The 14,224-nt window shown below is 39.2% G+C and overlaps 1 protein-coding gene across 1 annotated transcript in view; it reads right to left on the bottom strand.

Annotated features, from left to right (window-relative positions):
- The window catches only part of Morc1 (MORC family CW-type zinc finger 1), a 145,210-nt gene that overhangs the window by 112,559 nt on the left and 18,427 nt on the right, over positions 1–14,224 (bottom strand). Inside the window, exons 7-8 of the mRNA XM_051190942.1 lie at positions 11,269–11,428; positions 6,345–6,450 (exon numbers count right to left, since the gene is read on the bottom strand). Of these exons, the coding sequence (XP_051046899.1) occupies positions 6,345–6,450; positions 11,269–11,428 (266 nt within the window). The remainder of the gene's footprint in view (positions 1–6,344; positions 6,451–11,268; positions 11,429–14,224) is intronic.

Genomic DNA, 14,224 nt, shown 5'->3' with positions numbered 1-14,224 from the left:
CTGAAATATATAAGAAGGCAGATGAGCAGACCATGAGAAGCAAGCCGGGAAGCAGCACTATTCATGACCTCTGCTTCAGCTCCTTCCTCCAGGCTCCTGCCCTGTCTTGAATTTCTGCCCTACTGCCTTTGAATAGACTATGATGTGGAACTGTACACTGAAATACACCCTTTTCTCCAAATTGCTTTTGGTCATGATTTTACCACAGCAATGAAAATCCTAAGACAACTATGGAGACTGAGACAGGGTGATCTTGCGTTCAAAGCCAGCCTAGGCTATAGAGTGTCTCAGGAAAAACAAAAAGAAAGAAAAAAGAAAACCTCAAGTTGCTGAATAATTTCTACAGTAGAAGGGAGGCTGAGAGAGAGAGCTGATTTGAGAAGAAACAATTTTTTTTACTTTATATATTTACAAATATTCAAATATTTTTGAATAAATCATATCTGTACACTAACTGAAACAACTCCTTCTATTCCCATCCCACCTTCTGCCCCAAGGCTAAAGGCTCTGGAACAAGTGACAGACAACCAGGTGAAGACAGACAGACAACCAGGTGAGAAAGAGAAGATGGTATAACAGCCAATGAAGAAACCTAATGCTTAGATCCAGTGTTCGGTGACACGTCCTACCATCTACTTCAAATGCACATGACAAAACTGTAATTCCACACTCAACCTCACAGAAAGGATTCTACATCCTTTAAGGAAAAACATCTGAACTGTGAGTCTATGATCCCACATCTGGTAGCTACACGGAATTTGCATGAAGGATATTCAAAGAGAAACACACAACGCTGTAGATCCAGCAGGTGACAATCCACACTAGCCACACACTTGGGAACCAGGGGACCAGATGTAGGCAAACACCTCCACTAGCTAGTCATCTTCCATTTACTCTGTCTGACTGTACCCAGTCAGTGCAGCATCTCTGGGAATGACATTAAGTTTTGATTGTCTCTGTAACTGAGACCAAAGGCTACTAACAGTTACCAAGGAGAAGGAGACGAGACTTTACTAAAGACTTGCTTTGCACAAATGGAGTGTTTCAGAAGAAGAAAAATCACATGCATACTACTTGATATGGGAGGGGGTGTTTACAAAAGTGACCCCAACTGCTAATTAATGAATACAGTCCAACCCAGTAGAAATACCTTAATTTTTTAAGCTTTAACAGTTTTGGCACAATCTTTTCTTTTATCTAACTCTTCATGTCTTTCTTTTGAATTTTTATAGATGTGTGTGTGAGAGAGAATTGTGTGTGTGTGTGTACACACATGTGGTATATATGTGGTATGTGTAGTGTGTTTGTATATGCGCACACATGTATTTGTGGGTATATGTATGTAGAGAACAGAAGTAGAAGTCAGGTACCTCCTCTATATACTTCTCCACCTTATTTATTGTTTGTTTGATTATGTTTGTTTGTTTTTGAGAGAGAGTCTCACTGAACCTGGCAACTGCCAATTAGCAAGACAGACTGGTCAGCCAACTCTGGGATCCACTTGTTCCTGTCCCCCAAGTGTTAGGGTTACAGATATGTCCTGCCACCACTAGCTTACACAGGTTCTGTGTAAGGCTCTGAACCACAGTTTCAGGTGTGTACAGCAGGCACTTTGCCAAGTGAACCATTTCCCTAATTCCTACGAAGTTTTTTTCATGCCTCCTTCTTTCAGAGAACATCGCCTAAATTTATCATGATTACACTAACACAACTGTTACTGCCCATTTTCTGCTCATTGCTTGGGACTTAAATCTAATTCCTTTCCTCTCTTAATAAAGTATACTAACAGTTCTTGAAGTCTAAGTTAATGTGTTATAGATAAAACACATACTTCCATATCACCTATATTCTGAAACTCTGATATATATATATATATGTGTGTGTGTGTGTGTGTGTGTGTGTGTGTGTGTGTGTGTGTGTATTGTGTTGTGTGTATATTTCTTTTAAATTTTAATCCCAACACTCAGAAAGCAGAGGCAGGTGGATCTCTCTGAGTTCCAGGCCAACCTGGTCTACATAGAGGGTTCTAGAACAGCCAGAGCTTTGTAGAGAATACCTATCTCAAAAAACAAACAAACAATAACAACAAAAATTTAAGTGATTGGGGTGTGGTGATGGATGCTTTTAATCCCAGTACCCAGGAGGCAGAGGCTAGCAGATCTTTAAGGTCAATCAGGGCCATGCAGTGGGATCTTGTCTCAAAACAAAACAAAATAGGGCTAGAGCAATGATTAAGGGGTTAAATCCCAGGCTACTCTTCCAGAGGACGTGAGTTGGATTCCCAGCACTCACATGATACCTCATAACTGTCTGTAACTTCAGTTTATTGAGATCTGACACACTCTTTTGGACTCTGAACAAGCCATGCACATGTTACACATACATACATGCAGCCAAAACACCCAACAAATAAAATTATTTTTAAAGATTAAAAATATATATTGTAACATTATATGTACTGAGCAGGTTGTATCTATAAGTTTAGAGATACACACATGCATGCAAGCACACACACAAAGCAAGGCCATAAATTTGAGAGACAGCAAGAGGAGATACATGGGAGGGACTAGATGGTAAAAAGGGAAGGTGAAATGATGTGCTTGCATCATAATAATGTCAAAAAAAAGTTAGAATTAAAAAGGTTAAGTGAAAATTGATCATCCACAGAGTGATATCACCAAATCACTGGTGACATGTCAACCCCATTGCTAACGAACATCTTGTGAGATTACTGTCATCATGGAACAAATGCCTACTGCTGCCTCACTGTTGATGTTGCAGACTCAGCCCACAGCAAAATGATAAAGACTCTGATTCCTGCACTGAAAATCAACATGAAATAGTCACAACAACACACACATTCAGACTCTTGACCAAGTAATTGTCTACCTGAGTAGACAATTTAAGAAAGTAATTCAAAAGAAAGGGAGGCCAAGGCAAGCTAAACACATGATATATATATATATATATATATATATATATATATATATATGTCAAAAAGTTAAAAGCTATCAGCATGAATGTGTTTATTTTGGCATTATCTGTAAATAACATGCCATATTGGTACCAATGCCATTATCCATAGGTTCAGCTGTACAGTCTGGCAACTCAATCAATATAGACTCTTACATACTTTGTGAGTGGAGAAATCATTATTAAATCTATCTTACCAATACCACATAATGGCTTAACAGTGCAGTTTATTAACAGGGTGTCAATTTAATAATGAAAACTTAACTCCAGAAAACAATGGAATTCAATACTAAAAATTAGTGCTCAATCAGCATAAGTAAATGTGTATGTTTTCTTAAAAATTTTAGGAACGTTGTTTCACGACAGATTTTATAATGAATAAAAATGGAAACCCAGGCCCAGTGGGACATGCTTGTAATCCTAGCAGTTGGGGGTGGAGGAGGGAGGACTTCAAGTTCAAGGTCATTATCAACTACATAGTGAGATAAAGATGGGCCTGAGCTACATGAGAGTCAACCAAACAAACAAAGACCCAAAAAATGAATGAAAGTAAATAATGGGGAAAAGCCTGTTCTCTGAGTCTGATAGAAGCTTAAAAGTTTAAACTTTCAAATTCTACCAAAAAAAAATTAAAATATTTTCAAAATCAGACAGATTTCTAAAACTGAAAATTACATAGTTCTGAGATTTGACAGTTAATTTGGACAGGTGTATAAAACTGTCAGCTAAAATGGGATGTAATAATTAATAAGCACAGAGAAAGAAGTGTAAATGAATAGCCATATGCAGACAGCTTGTTCTCAAAGCAGGATGGAAACTCCACTTAGTAGGATGCTTTTCAGAAGCCGTAAGTGATGGCTCAGGAGGAGGCCTTCATGACTGTCCTTCTGGCCCTGCTAACTGTTTCCTAGCCTGTTGAGTGGCATTTGATATTAACTGTGAGAACCCACGGAGCACCCACTATCTCTTCAGCTTTGTGGCAAACACTTTTAACAAATTAAACACATGTATTATTTAAATTTAAAAGGATTTTGAGGGTGATAGAGATAGTAGGGCAAAGTCAACATGAAGCCCAATTAACTATGTCTTAGAGGAGGGAAGAGCAGCATTACAGCCAGTGCTCTGGTCCCTTCTCAGAGACACCACTAGGGTCCACTACCAAGGCTATGGTACAGCCTGGGTACCGAAATCATATCTCCTCTTTGCAGTAGCCTTTCTTCTCATTCTTATCTTAGGAGCGTTCCTTGTGATTGAATTAAGAAAAAAAATGCTCAAAAAAAAAAACATAAAAATTTTTAACTGTCAGTTTCTCTACATTTAAAGCATATGGTGTCCAAGGTTGATTCATTTTCTTTGTCTTGTAATTAACTGCACAAATGCCTTGAGAAACTTCAGGCATCCCTAGACAATCTGGAAACAGCAAGAACTCTCTCCCTAAACATAGGCTGACAAATTATTCCTCTAATAACGCATTGTCTTCTGACATTAATGTTGAAATGCCAAGGCACTCTGACAGATAACTATTTGAATATTTGTATTCAACGCTTGTATTAAATAGCATGAAATATCAGTTTTGGAACCAACTGTTAAACAGAAGGGCACGGGTGTAGGGAGGTAGAGATTGTGTAATGGAAGGGCCTGTAACAACTCTGGCCTCCGTCCTGATATTGGCATATTAAGGCTACCAATAGAGTTCCCAGCACAACAGCAATTAGGCTGGATGCATTTTGTCCCTAAGTGAACACAATCCTCCCTATTTTTGTTTATTCAGAATTCCACGTGTTGGAAACTGAGAAAAAAAATATACAATGAAAGAATTACTAAAACAGACATTAAGCTAAAAGAGAGAGACTTTCTAGGTTTCACTTCAAAGGAAAAGGAAAAGATGCTCTCTGCTAAGCTGATGTATTTGCATGAGTCAAAAGGCCTCAGTCTAAAACCACTCTATTGAGTACAGTAACTACTGGCTACTAACGCTACAGGACACCACTCCAAATTCCTGTGTGCTGTGTATGGAATACACACTCTGGAACAAAAGTCTTTGTGTGAAAGGGAAGAATAGAAAACACCCCATATATTGAGACTAAAACTATTATTTGGGACAAAGTGAATTAAATTGAACTACTAAATGTGCTTTTGTGTATTTCCTTGGACTTAACCTAGTTAATAAGAGATTTAAGTTTAGATTAGGCAACAATAATACACAAATTGAATTGTAGTAAATTATTTTGTTTCTTAAAAGATTTATTTTCATTTATGTGCTATGCTTGTGAGTCTGTGTGTCTGTGTGTGTGTGTCTATGTGTGTGTGTCTGTGTATCTGTGTGTGTGTGTGTGTAAGTGTATGTGTGTGTGTGTGTGTGTGTGTGTGTGTGTGTGTGGTGTGTGAGAGTCTCTCTGTGTGAGAGTCTGTGTGTGTGTGTGTGTCTGTGTGTGTCTGTGTGTGTCTGTGTTTGTGTCGTGCCTGGAGAAGTCAGAAGAAAGCATTGGATTTCCTGAAGCCAGAGTTATCCACAGTTGTGAGCTTCCCAAATCAGATTCAGGGAAATAAACTCAAGTCCTCTGGAAGAGCAGCAAGACCTCTTAACCACAGAGCCAACTCTCCAGTCCCTTGAGTTGCTTTCCAAGTCCTTCCTAGTCTTAAGTCTGACACTGAGAAGTTTCACAACCCAGTTAGCAAGCCTTGGTAAGTTACTTCAGAGCAACGTTGCTCTCTTAGAACTTTTCCTTTCCACACGTACCTTCTTTTCCACACATACCTTCTCTCGATACCCTCTCATTCTGTTTACATTGGTTCCTTAGTGGGCAAGAATGATTACACTAATTGATTTTGTTTGTGCAAAGGCCATCTTGGGCAGACAAATTCTCAATTGCCTTCTCATCATATTCTTTTCATTTTGGGTTATATTCTTTTTTTGCTCCCTACTCTATTTGCAGTCCCCCTAATATCTACCCATCCTTGCTGATTTGTGGCGACAATGAACTCTGATATTTACTTTGATATATGTGAAACAGGGGTATAGTATTAAGGAGCTTCGTAAGTCTTATCTGATGATCCCCAAATGTTCTAGCATTCCATGTTACCTGAGGAACATCTGGAATGTGTTATTTTCCAGCCCTGCTATCCAGAGTCTGAATATGACAGTCTTTATGCAGCCTAAGGTCATGAACTTAAGAAGCTGCCCAGGTCATTGGGAGGTTCAAGTATGGTTTGGGAACCACCAGTCTTGACTATTTTCCTTTTGTACTTGATATAAAATGAATTGCCACTGTGGTCATGCTAGGGCCTGAGGCCTGCAGTTAGATGCAGTGCTGCCAGCTCCAGCCCAAACCACTGGAATGACACTCTTCAGACACGCATATATTACTCACTCATCCACAGCCTCGGCCACCAGTATATCTTCTTTGTCAGTTTTAACATCCAACTCTGGTTCTCCACTAAGCAGAAGCTTCAAGTTATAAATAACCAGCAAAGTTCCTGGAAGATTAAAAAAAAAAAAAAAAAAAAAAAAAAGGAAATATTGACTTGTCAGTACTTCAAGTGCACTAAATTCTAGGCATTTCTAATCACTTCATCTGTAGAACTCAGTCCACTCTAGAGCAAATTTCCCTGTTTTTGATTTGGGTAAAATGCAAGCTATGCCTTATGGAAAATTACATTCTCTGTCCGAGATGGCTGCATTTCCACAATATGCTACTCTTAATACTATTCAATCCACTATCAGTCTCTCAAACTTTGGCAGACCTTTCATAATTTGCATCATGACAGTTGCTAAGATCCTGAGCCAAGATTCTAACATAGGTGAAGCTCTCATTGGTGAAACTGAATCCAATGCATATAAGAAAAATTAGTTTAAAACATAGTACTAAATATTGCTTTGGATTCTAGAGCTGCCACTGACAAACTATTCTGTTTAAAAAAAAAAAAGCAATCAGTAAATATTTTAGGTTTTGCAGTTCATACTTCTGCTGTCATAGCTACTCACAACTAAACTTGGTCACTTTACCATGAAAACAGCTAGAGAGAAGCCATAAAGGAATGTATGCAGTTATGTTCCAATAAAATGTATTTGTAAGAACAGAGCATAGAAAAAAACAGGTAGGTTACCTGCAGGTCTTCTCTTCTCCCTCTGTTCCCCCAGATCCAACCCCACCCCAGTCTCACGCCCAGCTCTGCAGCAGAGCACCTGTGGCCTTCCCTGCCCGCTTTCCTCACTCCCATCTCCTGTGAAACCCACAGACCTTCCCCTTCTAACCTCCTCCACCCAGTCACTGCTCTGTCCCAGCATCCAACCTCAGCAGGCAGCCCCTGCTCACCCAAGAGCCAGTCCTGCCAGGCAACAAGTAGGTTGAGAAGAGATCCAAACCTCTACTTCTGCTCCTCTAAATGCAATCCCCCAGCTCTGTAGTAGAAAACCTGCTGCGTCTCCCGTTCCTCTCTGACCCCATCCCTAAGGGACCACAAAGACCTTCTCTCTAAACTTTCCCTCCTCCAAATTATCCCAGTATCCCAGCCTCCAACACTGGCAGGAAAACCTTGGGAATGTGCCACCTGAACAGAGAAATAGATCCATAGGAAATTTCCTTCCAGATAGTACCATACTCTCCTAAAGTCCAAGAAGGAAGCAGAAACCAAGGAACAAAATATACCCAACAGAGACAAAACCAGGTACCAACCACCAGATCTACTACCATCCCAATTCCAGAAGCCTAGATGACAGCATAAATCATACAATCAGTAACAGGATAGTAAGTCTCCCCGGAGTCCAGCCATCCTACCACAGTAGACACTGATTATTCTCACACAGCTGAAGTCCAAGAAAAAAAACCTAAAAGCAGCCTACATGAATATGACGGAGGCCTGTAAAGAGGAATGTAATAAATCCCTCAAGAAATCCTGGAAACCACATATGGTGTGAGGAAATGAATAAATCCCTTGAGGAAAACATAAACAGTGGAAAGAAATGAATAAAATTGTTCATGACCTGAAGATATAAGTACCATGAATCAATGAAGAAAATGCAAACTGAGAGAAGGCTGAAAATGAAAGATTTGGGAATTTGAACAAAACTACAGAGGCAAGCTTCACCAACAGATTACAAGAGGTGGAAGAAAGAATCTCAGGTGTTGGAAGATACGATAGAAAAAACGGTCCCACTGATCAAAGAAAATGTTAAATCTAAAAATTTCCTCAGACAAAATATCCAGAAAAAACCAAATCTAAAAATAAGAGGGAGAAAAAAAAATCTCCTAACTTATATGCTCATAAAGGCACAAGAAACATACAGAATACCTAGTAGATTGGGCCAGAAATGAAATTCTCCTTGCCACATAATGATCAAAACACTGAATGCATACAGCAAAGGAAGAATATTTAAAGCTGCAAAGTAAAAAGACCAAGTAACATATAAAGGCACCTATTAGAATTTCATCTGACTTCTCAACAACGATTCCAAAAGCCTGGACAGATGAGATGTGCTGCAGACCCTAAGAGATAACAGATTCCAGACCAGATTACTACACCCTATAAAACTCTCAACAAAATATTCCATGATAAAATCAAATTTAAGCAATATTTATCTATAAATTTAGCCCTATAGAAAGTGCTGGGGGGAAACTCTAACCTAAGTAGACTAACAACAACCATGAAAACACAGGGAATAAAAAATCCCATATCATCAAAATCAAAGGAAGAGAAGCACACACCACCACCAATAACAACAACAACAATAAAACAACAGGAATCGATAATCATTAATGGTCTCATTTCACCAATAAAAAGACACCCATTGCTTTTGCTGCATTCAATAAACATACTTCAACATCAAAAATAAACATTACCTCAGGGTAAATGGCTGGAAAAAAATATATTCCAAACAAATTTACCTAAGAAACAAAGTGATGTAGCTGTTTTAATATTTCACAAAATAAACTTCAAACCAAAATTAATCAGAAGAGATAGGGAAGGACACTACATATTCATCAAAGGGGGGGGGAATCCACCAGGTCATTTCAATTCTTAACATCTATGCCCCAAACACAAGGGAAACCACATTTGTAAAAGATGCACTTTTATAGCATAAATCACACATTGACCTTATTTATAGTGGGAGATTTCGATACCCCATGCTCAACAATAGGCAGGTCATCTGGACAAAAGCTAACTAGAGAAATAATAGAGATACAAACATTATAAACCAAACAGACTTAACAGATATTTATAGAACATTACCTTCAAACATGAAAATATATATATACCTTCTTCTCAATACCTCATGGAACTTTCTCCAAAATTGACCACATACTTGGACACAAATCAAGTCTCAACAAATAACAAGAAAACTAAAATGTCTCCTTGCATCCTATCTGACCATCATAGATTAAAGCTAGGTATCAACAACATCAGGAGAACAGGGCCCTCTAAAACAACTGAGCAAAGCACACAGGAACTCACAGGACTGAGGCGCCATGCACAGGGCTCACATGGGTCTGCATCAGGCCATCCACACATATACTATCGCTTTCAGGGTCACACTTTTATGGAACTCCTGAATGTTTAAGTGAGTGGATTGCTGATTCTTGAGCCTTCTCTTGGGGCCCTTTTATTTTTCTTTTGGTTTGTCTTGTCCAACTTTGATATGGATGATTTCTGTTTTTGTTTCAAAACAAATAAATAAACAAATAAACGCAGAACATCAGAGTTGGACTGTGGCTATGACTCGCTGACTCTTGCTCCAAGGCATGGTTAACTACAAATGTCCAAACTATTGACAAAATTAATTATGATATGAAGACAAATGTGATTTTTCAGAGAAATTAAAAAGGGAAACTAATTATACTTCTTTTGGTAGAGAGAACAGCATAGGGGCTAATAACAAGAACTCTGTAGTCAAAATGAGAACACTGACCTAAATATTGGATCGACAACTGAACAGTGTGGTAACCTCAGGTACCCCCCCTCTGTCTCTCTGTGTGTGTGTGTGTGTGTGTGTGTTTATATATCCGTCTAAGACCTGTACTCACACACAAAGGCATACAAATGGGAGGGGACTAGCCAGAAGAAGGAAGGGAGCCCATCAGAGTAAGAGGGGGACAAAAGATGGCAATGTGGGAATGAAGATGATCACAATACCATGTACAAACATATGAAACTAACAAAATTAACATTTTTGTTATCTTCCAAATGGAACTCATAAGCATAATAAAATAAGCAAAAATAAAAACCACTTTATTATTATTTGTATGAGTACTACACAATTAGAAGGTAATAGTCATTAAGATACATAAATTTTGCTCATTTTCCCTCATTTGTAGAACCTAGATTTAACATTATACATCTGTATGTGTGTACAAGTATTTATGGATATGGAGGGATCACAAGCTTAAAAAGAAAATCATGACAAGGGAGGAAGAATCTCAAGGGAGGGGAGAAAGCAGAGAGTGTAGAGGAGTCTAATAGGAAATCAGAAGTGGGAGCTAACTCGGAAAAGGCAAGGGACCAGCTGGAGTAGAGATGAGAAGAAAGTGTAAGGACACATCTTAAGATACCATGAAACTCTTACTTCAGAGTCTACCCTAAAAATTAAGATTATGATATTTATATTAACATATAAGTACTAATCTATGCCACTATTTTTTCTCAATGACAGAGGAAAAGAATCAATATTTTCAAAATACAAACCCACAGGTTATTATAGAAGGTATCTCAGGGATAAAGCAGGCCAAGCTCAAAATGAAATTACCAAAATATTGCTGCAAATATAATAATCAAAAGGTTGCTAAGAGCAGGACATGCTTAGCTTCCTCTAGAGCAAAGTAGTCTGTGTTTCAAGAGACATAAATGGGGGATGTCTAGAGAAGGCAATTCCCATAGCTAGTGTGGTATAGACACTAAGATGGCAATGGAAGCTGCAGGAAAAGAGGGAAGATCTGTCCATGTGGAGATCTGTCCATCTGGGAGAAGGATGTTGATGGAGCACTGCTTACTCCCCAGACACGGGGGCATTACTGCATCCCTTGGTAACTCTCTTAACAAAGTAGCAGCATCACACAGACTGAGAACCTGCAATTGAGGACTAACTCTGCTATGAAGTCCAGGGCCGAGGATCCCTGCAGGCAAATCTTTGGCACCTGCTGCTCATTCAGAAGCTCAAGCCTGAATCTTTCTCCTTGTGCCAAGGATTTACAGTAACTCACATGAATGGTGAACCCCATGCGAAACTGCACTTGAGATCACTGATGCAAAACATTATAAAAAAAAATGCCTCCATAAAATGTTTACTTTTGATGACCTTACCGCATCTCCCATAGATCATATCAAATTGTTGCATCAATTCCGCTTCAGTTTTAAAAGGTGAGTATTTATAAATGATGGACAATTCTGTGAAGAACTTCTGGGGGTCATCTGTGATACTCTTTCTTGATCTTGTTGTCCATGAAGGTATTGGAACTACAACCTGTTTTGTTTTGTTTTAAAAAAAATCAATTTATTGTGAAACACACACAAAAAAAAAATTCTTTGTTTTATCCCAAATTATTCTATTCTTCCAAATTACAAACACAGTTAAAAGTTTTTGTTCTGAAGCTTAAATGTATAAGGAAGACACAGACAGTGAATATGTAGACTCGGGCTCCTTTAAAGTTTCCTTTGTCAGGGCTGATGCAATGGTTCAGTGTGTAAAAGCATTTGCCACCAAGTGTTGAGTTCAATCCCTGGAATGATACACATGGTGGAAGGAAGATCCAATTACTACAAGTTGTCCTTGACATCCACACACATGCCAAAAGGTTTTGACAAAAGGTCAAAACAAAGACAGACAGACTCACACGCACACATGAAAATAAGCAGAGTTCCCCAATAAAACAGCCAGTAAGATTACAGCACTCACCAAGTATTCAAGATTAATAAGCATAAAAATCCCTTGATATGACAGGGAAAATAAAGTTGGGTGGGCAAGGAGGTAGGGGGAGGATCTGGGAGGAGCTTAGATGAGGGGAATAAATATAATCAAACTCTCAAAGAGTAAATAAAAGCTTCTTTTAAAGCTTCTGATGTAATCAATAGAAACCAGGTTTAAAAAATTCTGTGGAAACAGAAGCCATCTGAGGAAGATAAAAAACGTCAAGGAGAAAAAACATTGTTAAACTCTTCAGAGTTAGGTGAGCTTGGTGGTAAATACCTATAAACCCTCTACTCGGGAAGAAGCAGGAAGGTTCAAAGCTTATCTTGGCAGCTTAATGAGATCCTATGTCAAAATATTTTTTTAAATTAAGCTGAAGATGAATCCAGAAAGATAAACATGGCATGTACTCATTCATAAATGAATTTTAGCTGTAGAGGGTAACCAGGCTACAATCCACAGACCTAGAGAGGCTAGGTAACAAGGAAGTCCCAATGTGGGAAGACATGACTTCCCTGGGAAGGGGAAATAGAAGAAATCTCCTGGGTGAACTAGGAGTGTGTGGGAATGAAAACATGAGGGATTAGGTTGAGGGCGGATGGAAGAGGAGAGTACTGAAAGAGATGACTGCAAACGGGGGCATTTCAGGGTCAGGTAGAACCCTGATGCAAGGGAAACTCCCACAAATCTACAAGGATAACACCAGCCAAGACTCCTAGCAACAGTGGCTACATGTCCTGTGACCAGATCAGTGACTATCCTAACTGTCATCAGAAAACCTTCATCCAGTAACTGATGGAAACAGAGGCAGAGACTCCCAGCCAAACATTAGGCTGAGCTGAGGAATCCTGCTGAAGAGAGAAAGGAAGGATTGCAGGGGCCAGAGGGGTCAAGGACATCACAAGAAAACCAACCAACAGAAACAACTAATGTGGCTCACATGGGATCACAGGGACTGTCCCAACTGAGGTTCCCTGCATATATGTGACAGCTGTGTAGCTTGACCTACTTGTGGGACTCCTAACAGAGTATGGGATGCCCCTAATGTTTTGGCTGGCTCTTGGAAACCTACTCCTCACCCCGGATTGCCTTGCCCAGCCTAAATATTAGGGGAGGTGCTTACACTTACTGCAACTTACTGCTTTGTTGATACCCATGGGAGACCTGCTCCTTTTTTAACAGAAAGAAGGAGTATATTGGGGAGGAGGATCATAGAAGGAGAGGAGCAAGGGAAAATGTGGTCAGAATGTCAAATAAATTAATTAATTTTTTAAATTAAGCTGAGGGTGTATCTCAGTGATAAGAGCATTTGCCTAAAATGTCTGAGGCCCTGGATTCATTCTCCAATGTGTATAAAAACAAAAGATCTTGAAAATAATTCAAATGACCTAAGTAAAAATTTTTACAGTTATAAGAGAAAGTATTGTGCCCTGGAAAGAAAAACTGGATCATTTTTTAGAAGGAAACAATGAACAAATAAGAAGCACTTCTTGGAAATTAAGAATATAATTATAGAGAAAAATGACATAAAAGAATTAGAAGATAAGAATACTGAGAACCTCCCAGAAAACAAAGCAAAAATATGAAGACAGAAAACGTAGGAGCAAAGTAGAAAAAAGATTTTAATTCACAAGTCTATATTGAAAACAGGAGCTGTAGGAGGAGACAAAAGGGAATCTGAATTGGAAAAAAAAAATCTCCAGTTTGAAGGGAACAGCTCAGAACTGAATGAAGCATGTGAGGTTCCAGAATGGACACATGCTACTGTGCCCAGCTCAATGGCTGCAAATAAACCATCCACAGAAAACACCGAAATCTGAAGTAGAGATAAAGAAGGTTCTCTCCGTGGGAAGAAGAAAAAGAAAAAAGAATAATCCCATTTAAGACCACAAAGGTAAGTGGCTTCAGATTTTTCAGTCACTATACTAGAAACCTGGCAACAGAGCAGTGCCTTCCTAACCTTGAAGGCTGGGGTCTAGCTCAGAAATGACACCAAGCCAAACTATTACCAAGCATGAAAGTAGTGTGGGAAGATGTTAGCGAATAGAGAGTCTCCATTGCTCTCTGGTTCAGTACCCAAGTATAGAGTGTTACACCAAGAGACAGCATCACACACACACACAGAGAGAGAGAGAGAGAGAGAGAGAGAGAGAGAGAGAGAGAAAGAGAGAGAGAGAGGCAGAGATAGAGACAGAGAGAGACAGAGACAGAGAGACAGGGAGAGAGAGAGATTTAGGATCTAAGAGCTGACACAGGAGAGGGTCAGAGGACTGACACATGGGATGAAGGCATGGCAGATCCCAGCACTGTAACTGAATGCCAACTGCGGCAGGCACAGGTACAAGACACAGC

The sequence above is a fragment of the Phodopus roborovskii genome, unplaced genomic scaffold (genome assembly GCF_943737965.1).
Source record: "Phodopus roborovskii unplaced genomic scaffold, PHOROB, whole genome shotgun sequence".
NCBI classification, from domain to species: domain Eukaryota; kingdom Metazoa; phylum Chordata; class Mammalia; order Rodentia; family Cricetidae; genus Phodopus; species Phodopus roborovskii.
The sequence above is the reverse complement of the archived record's forward strand: the minus strand, read 5'-3'. Positions and strand labels throughout refer to the sequence as shown.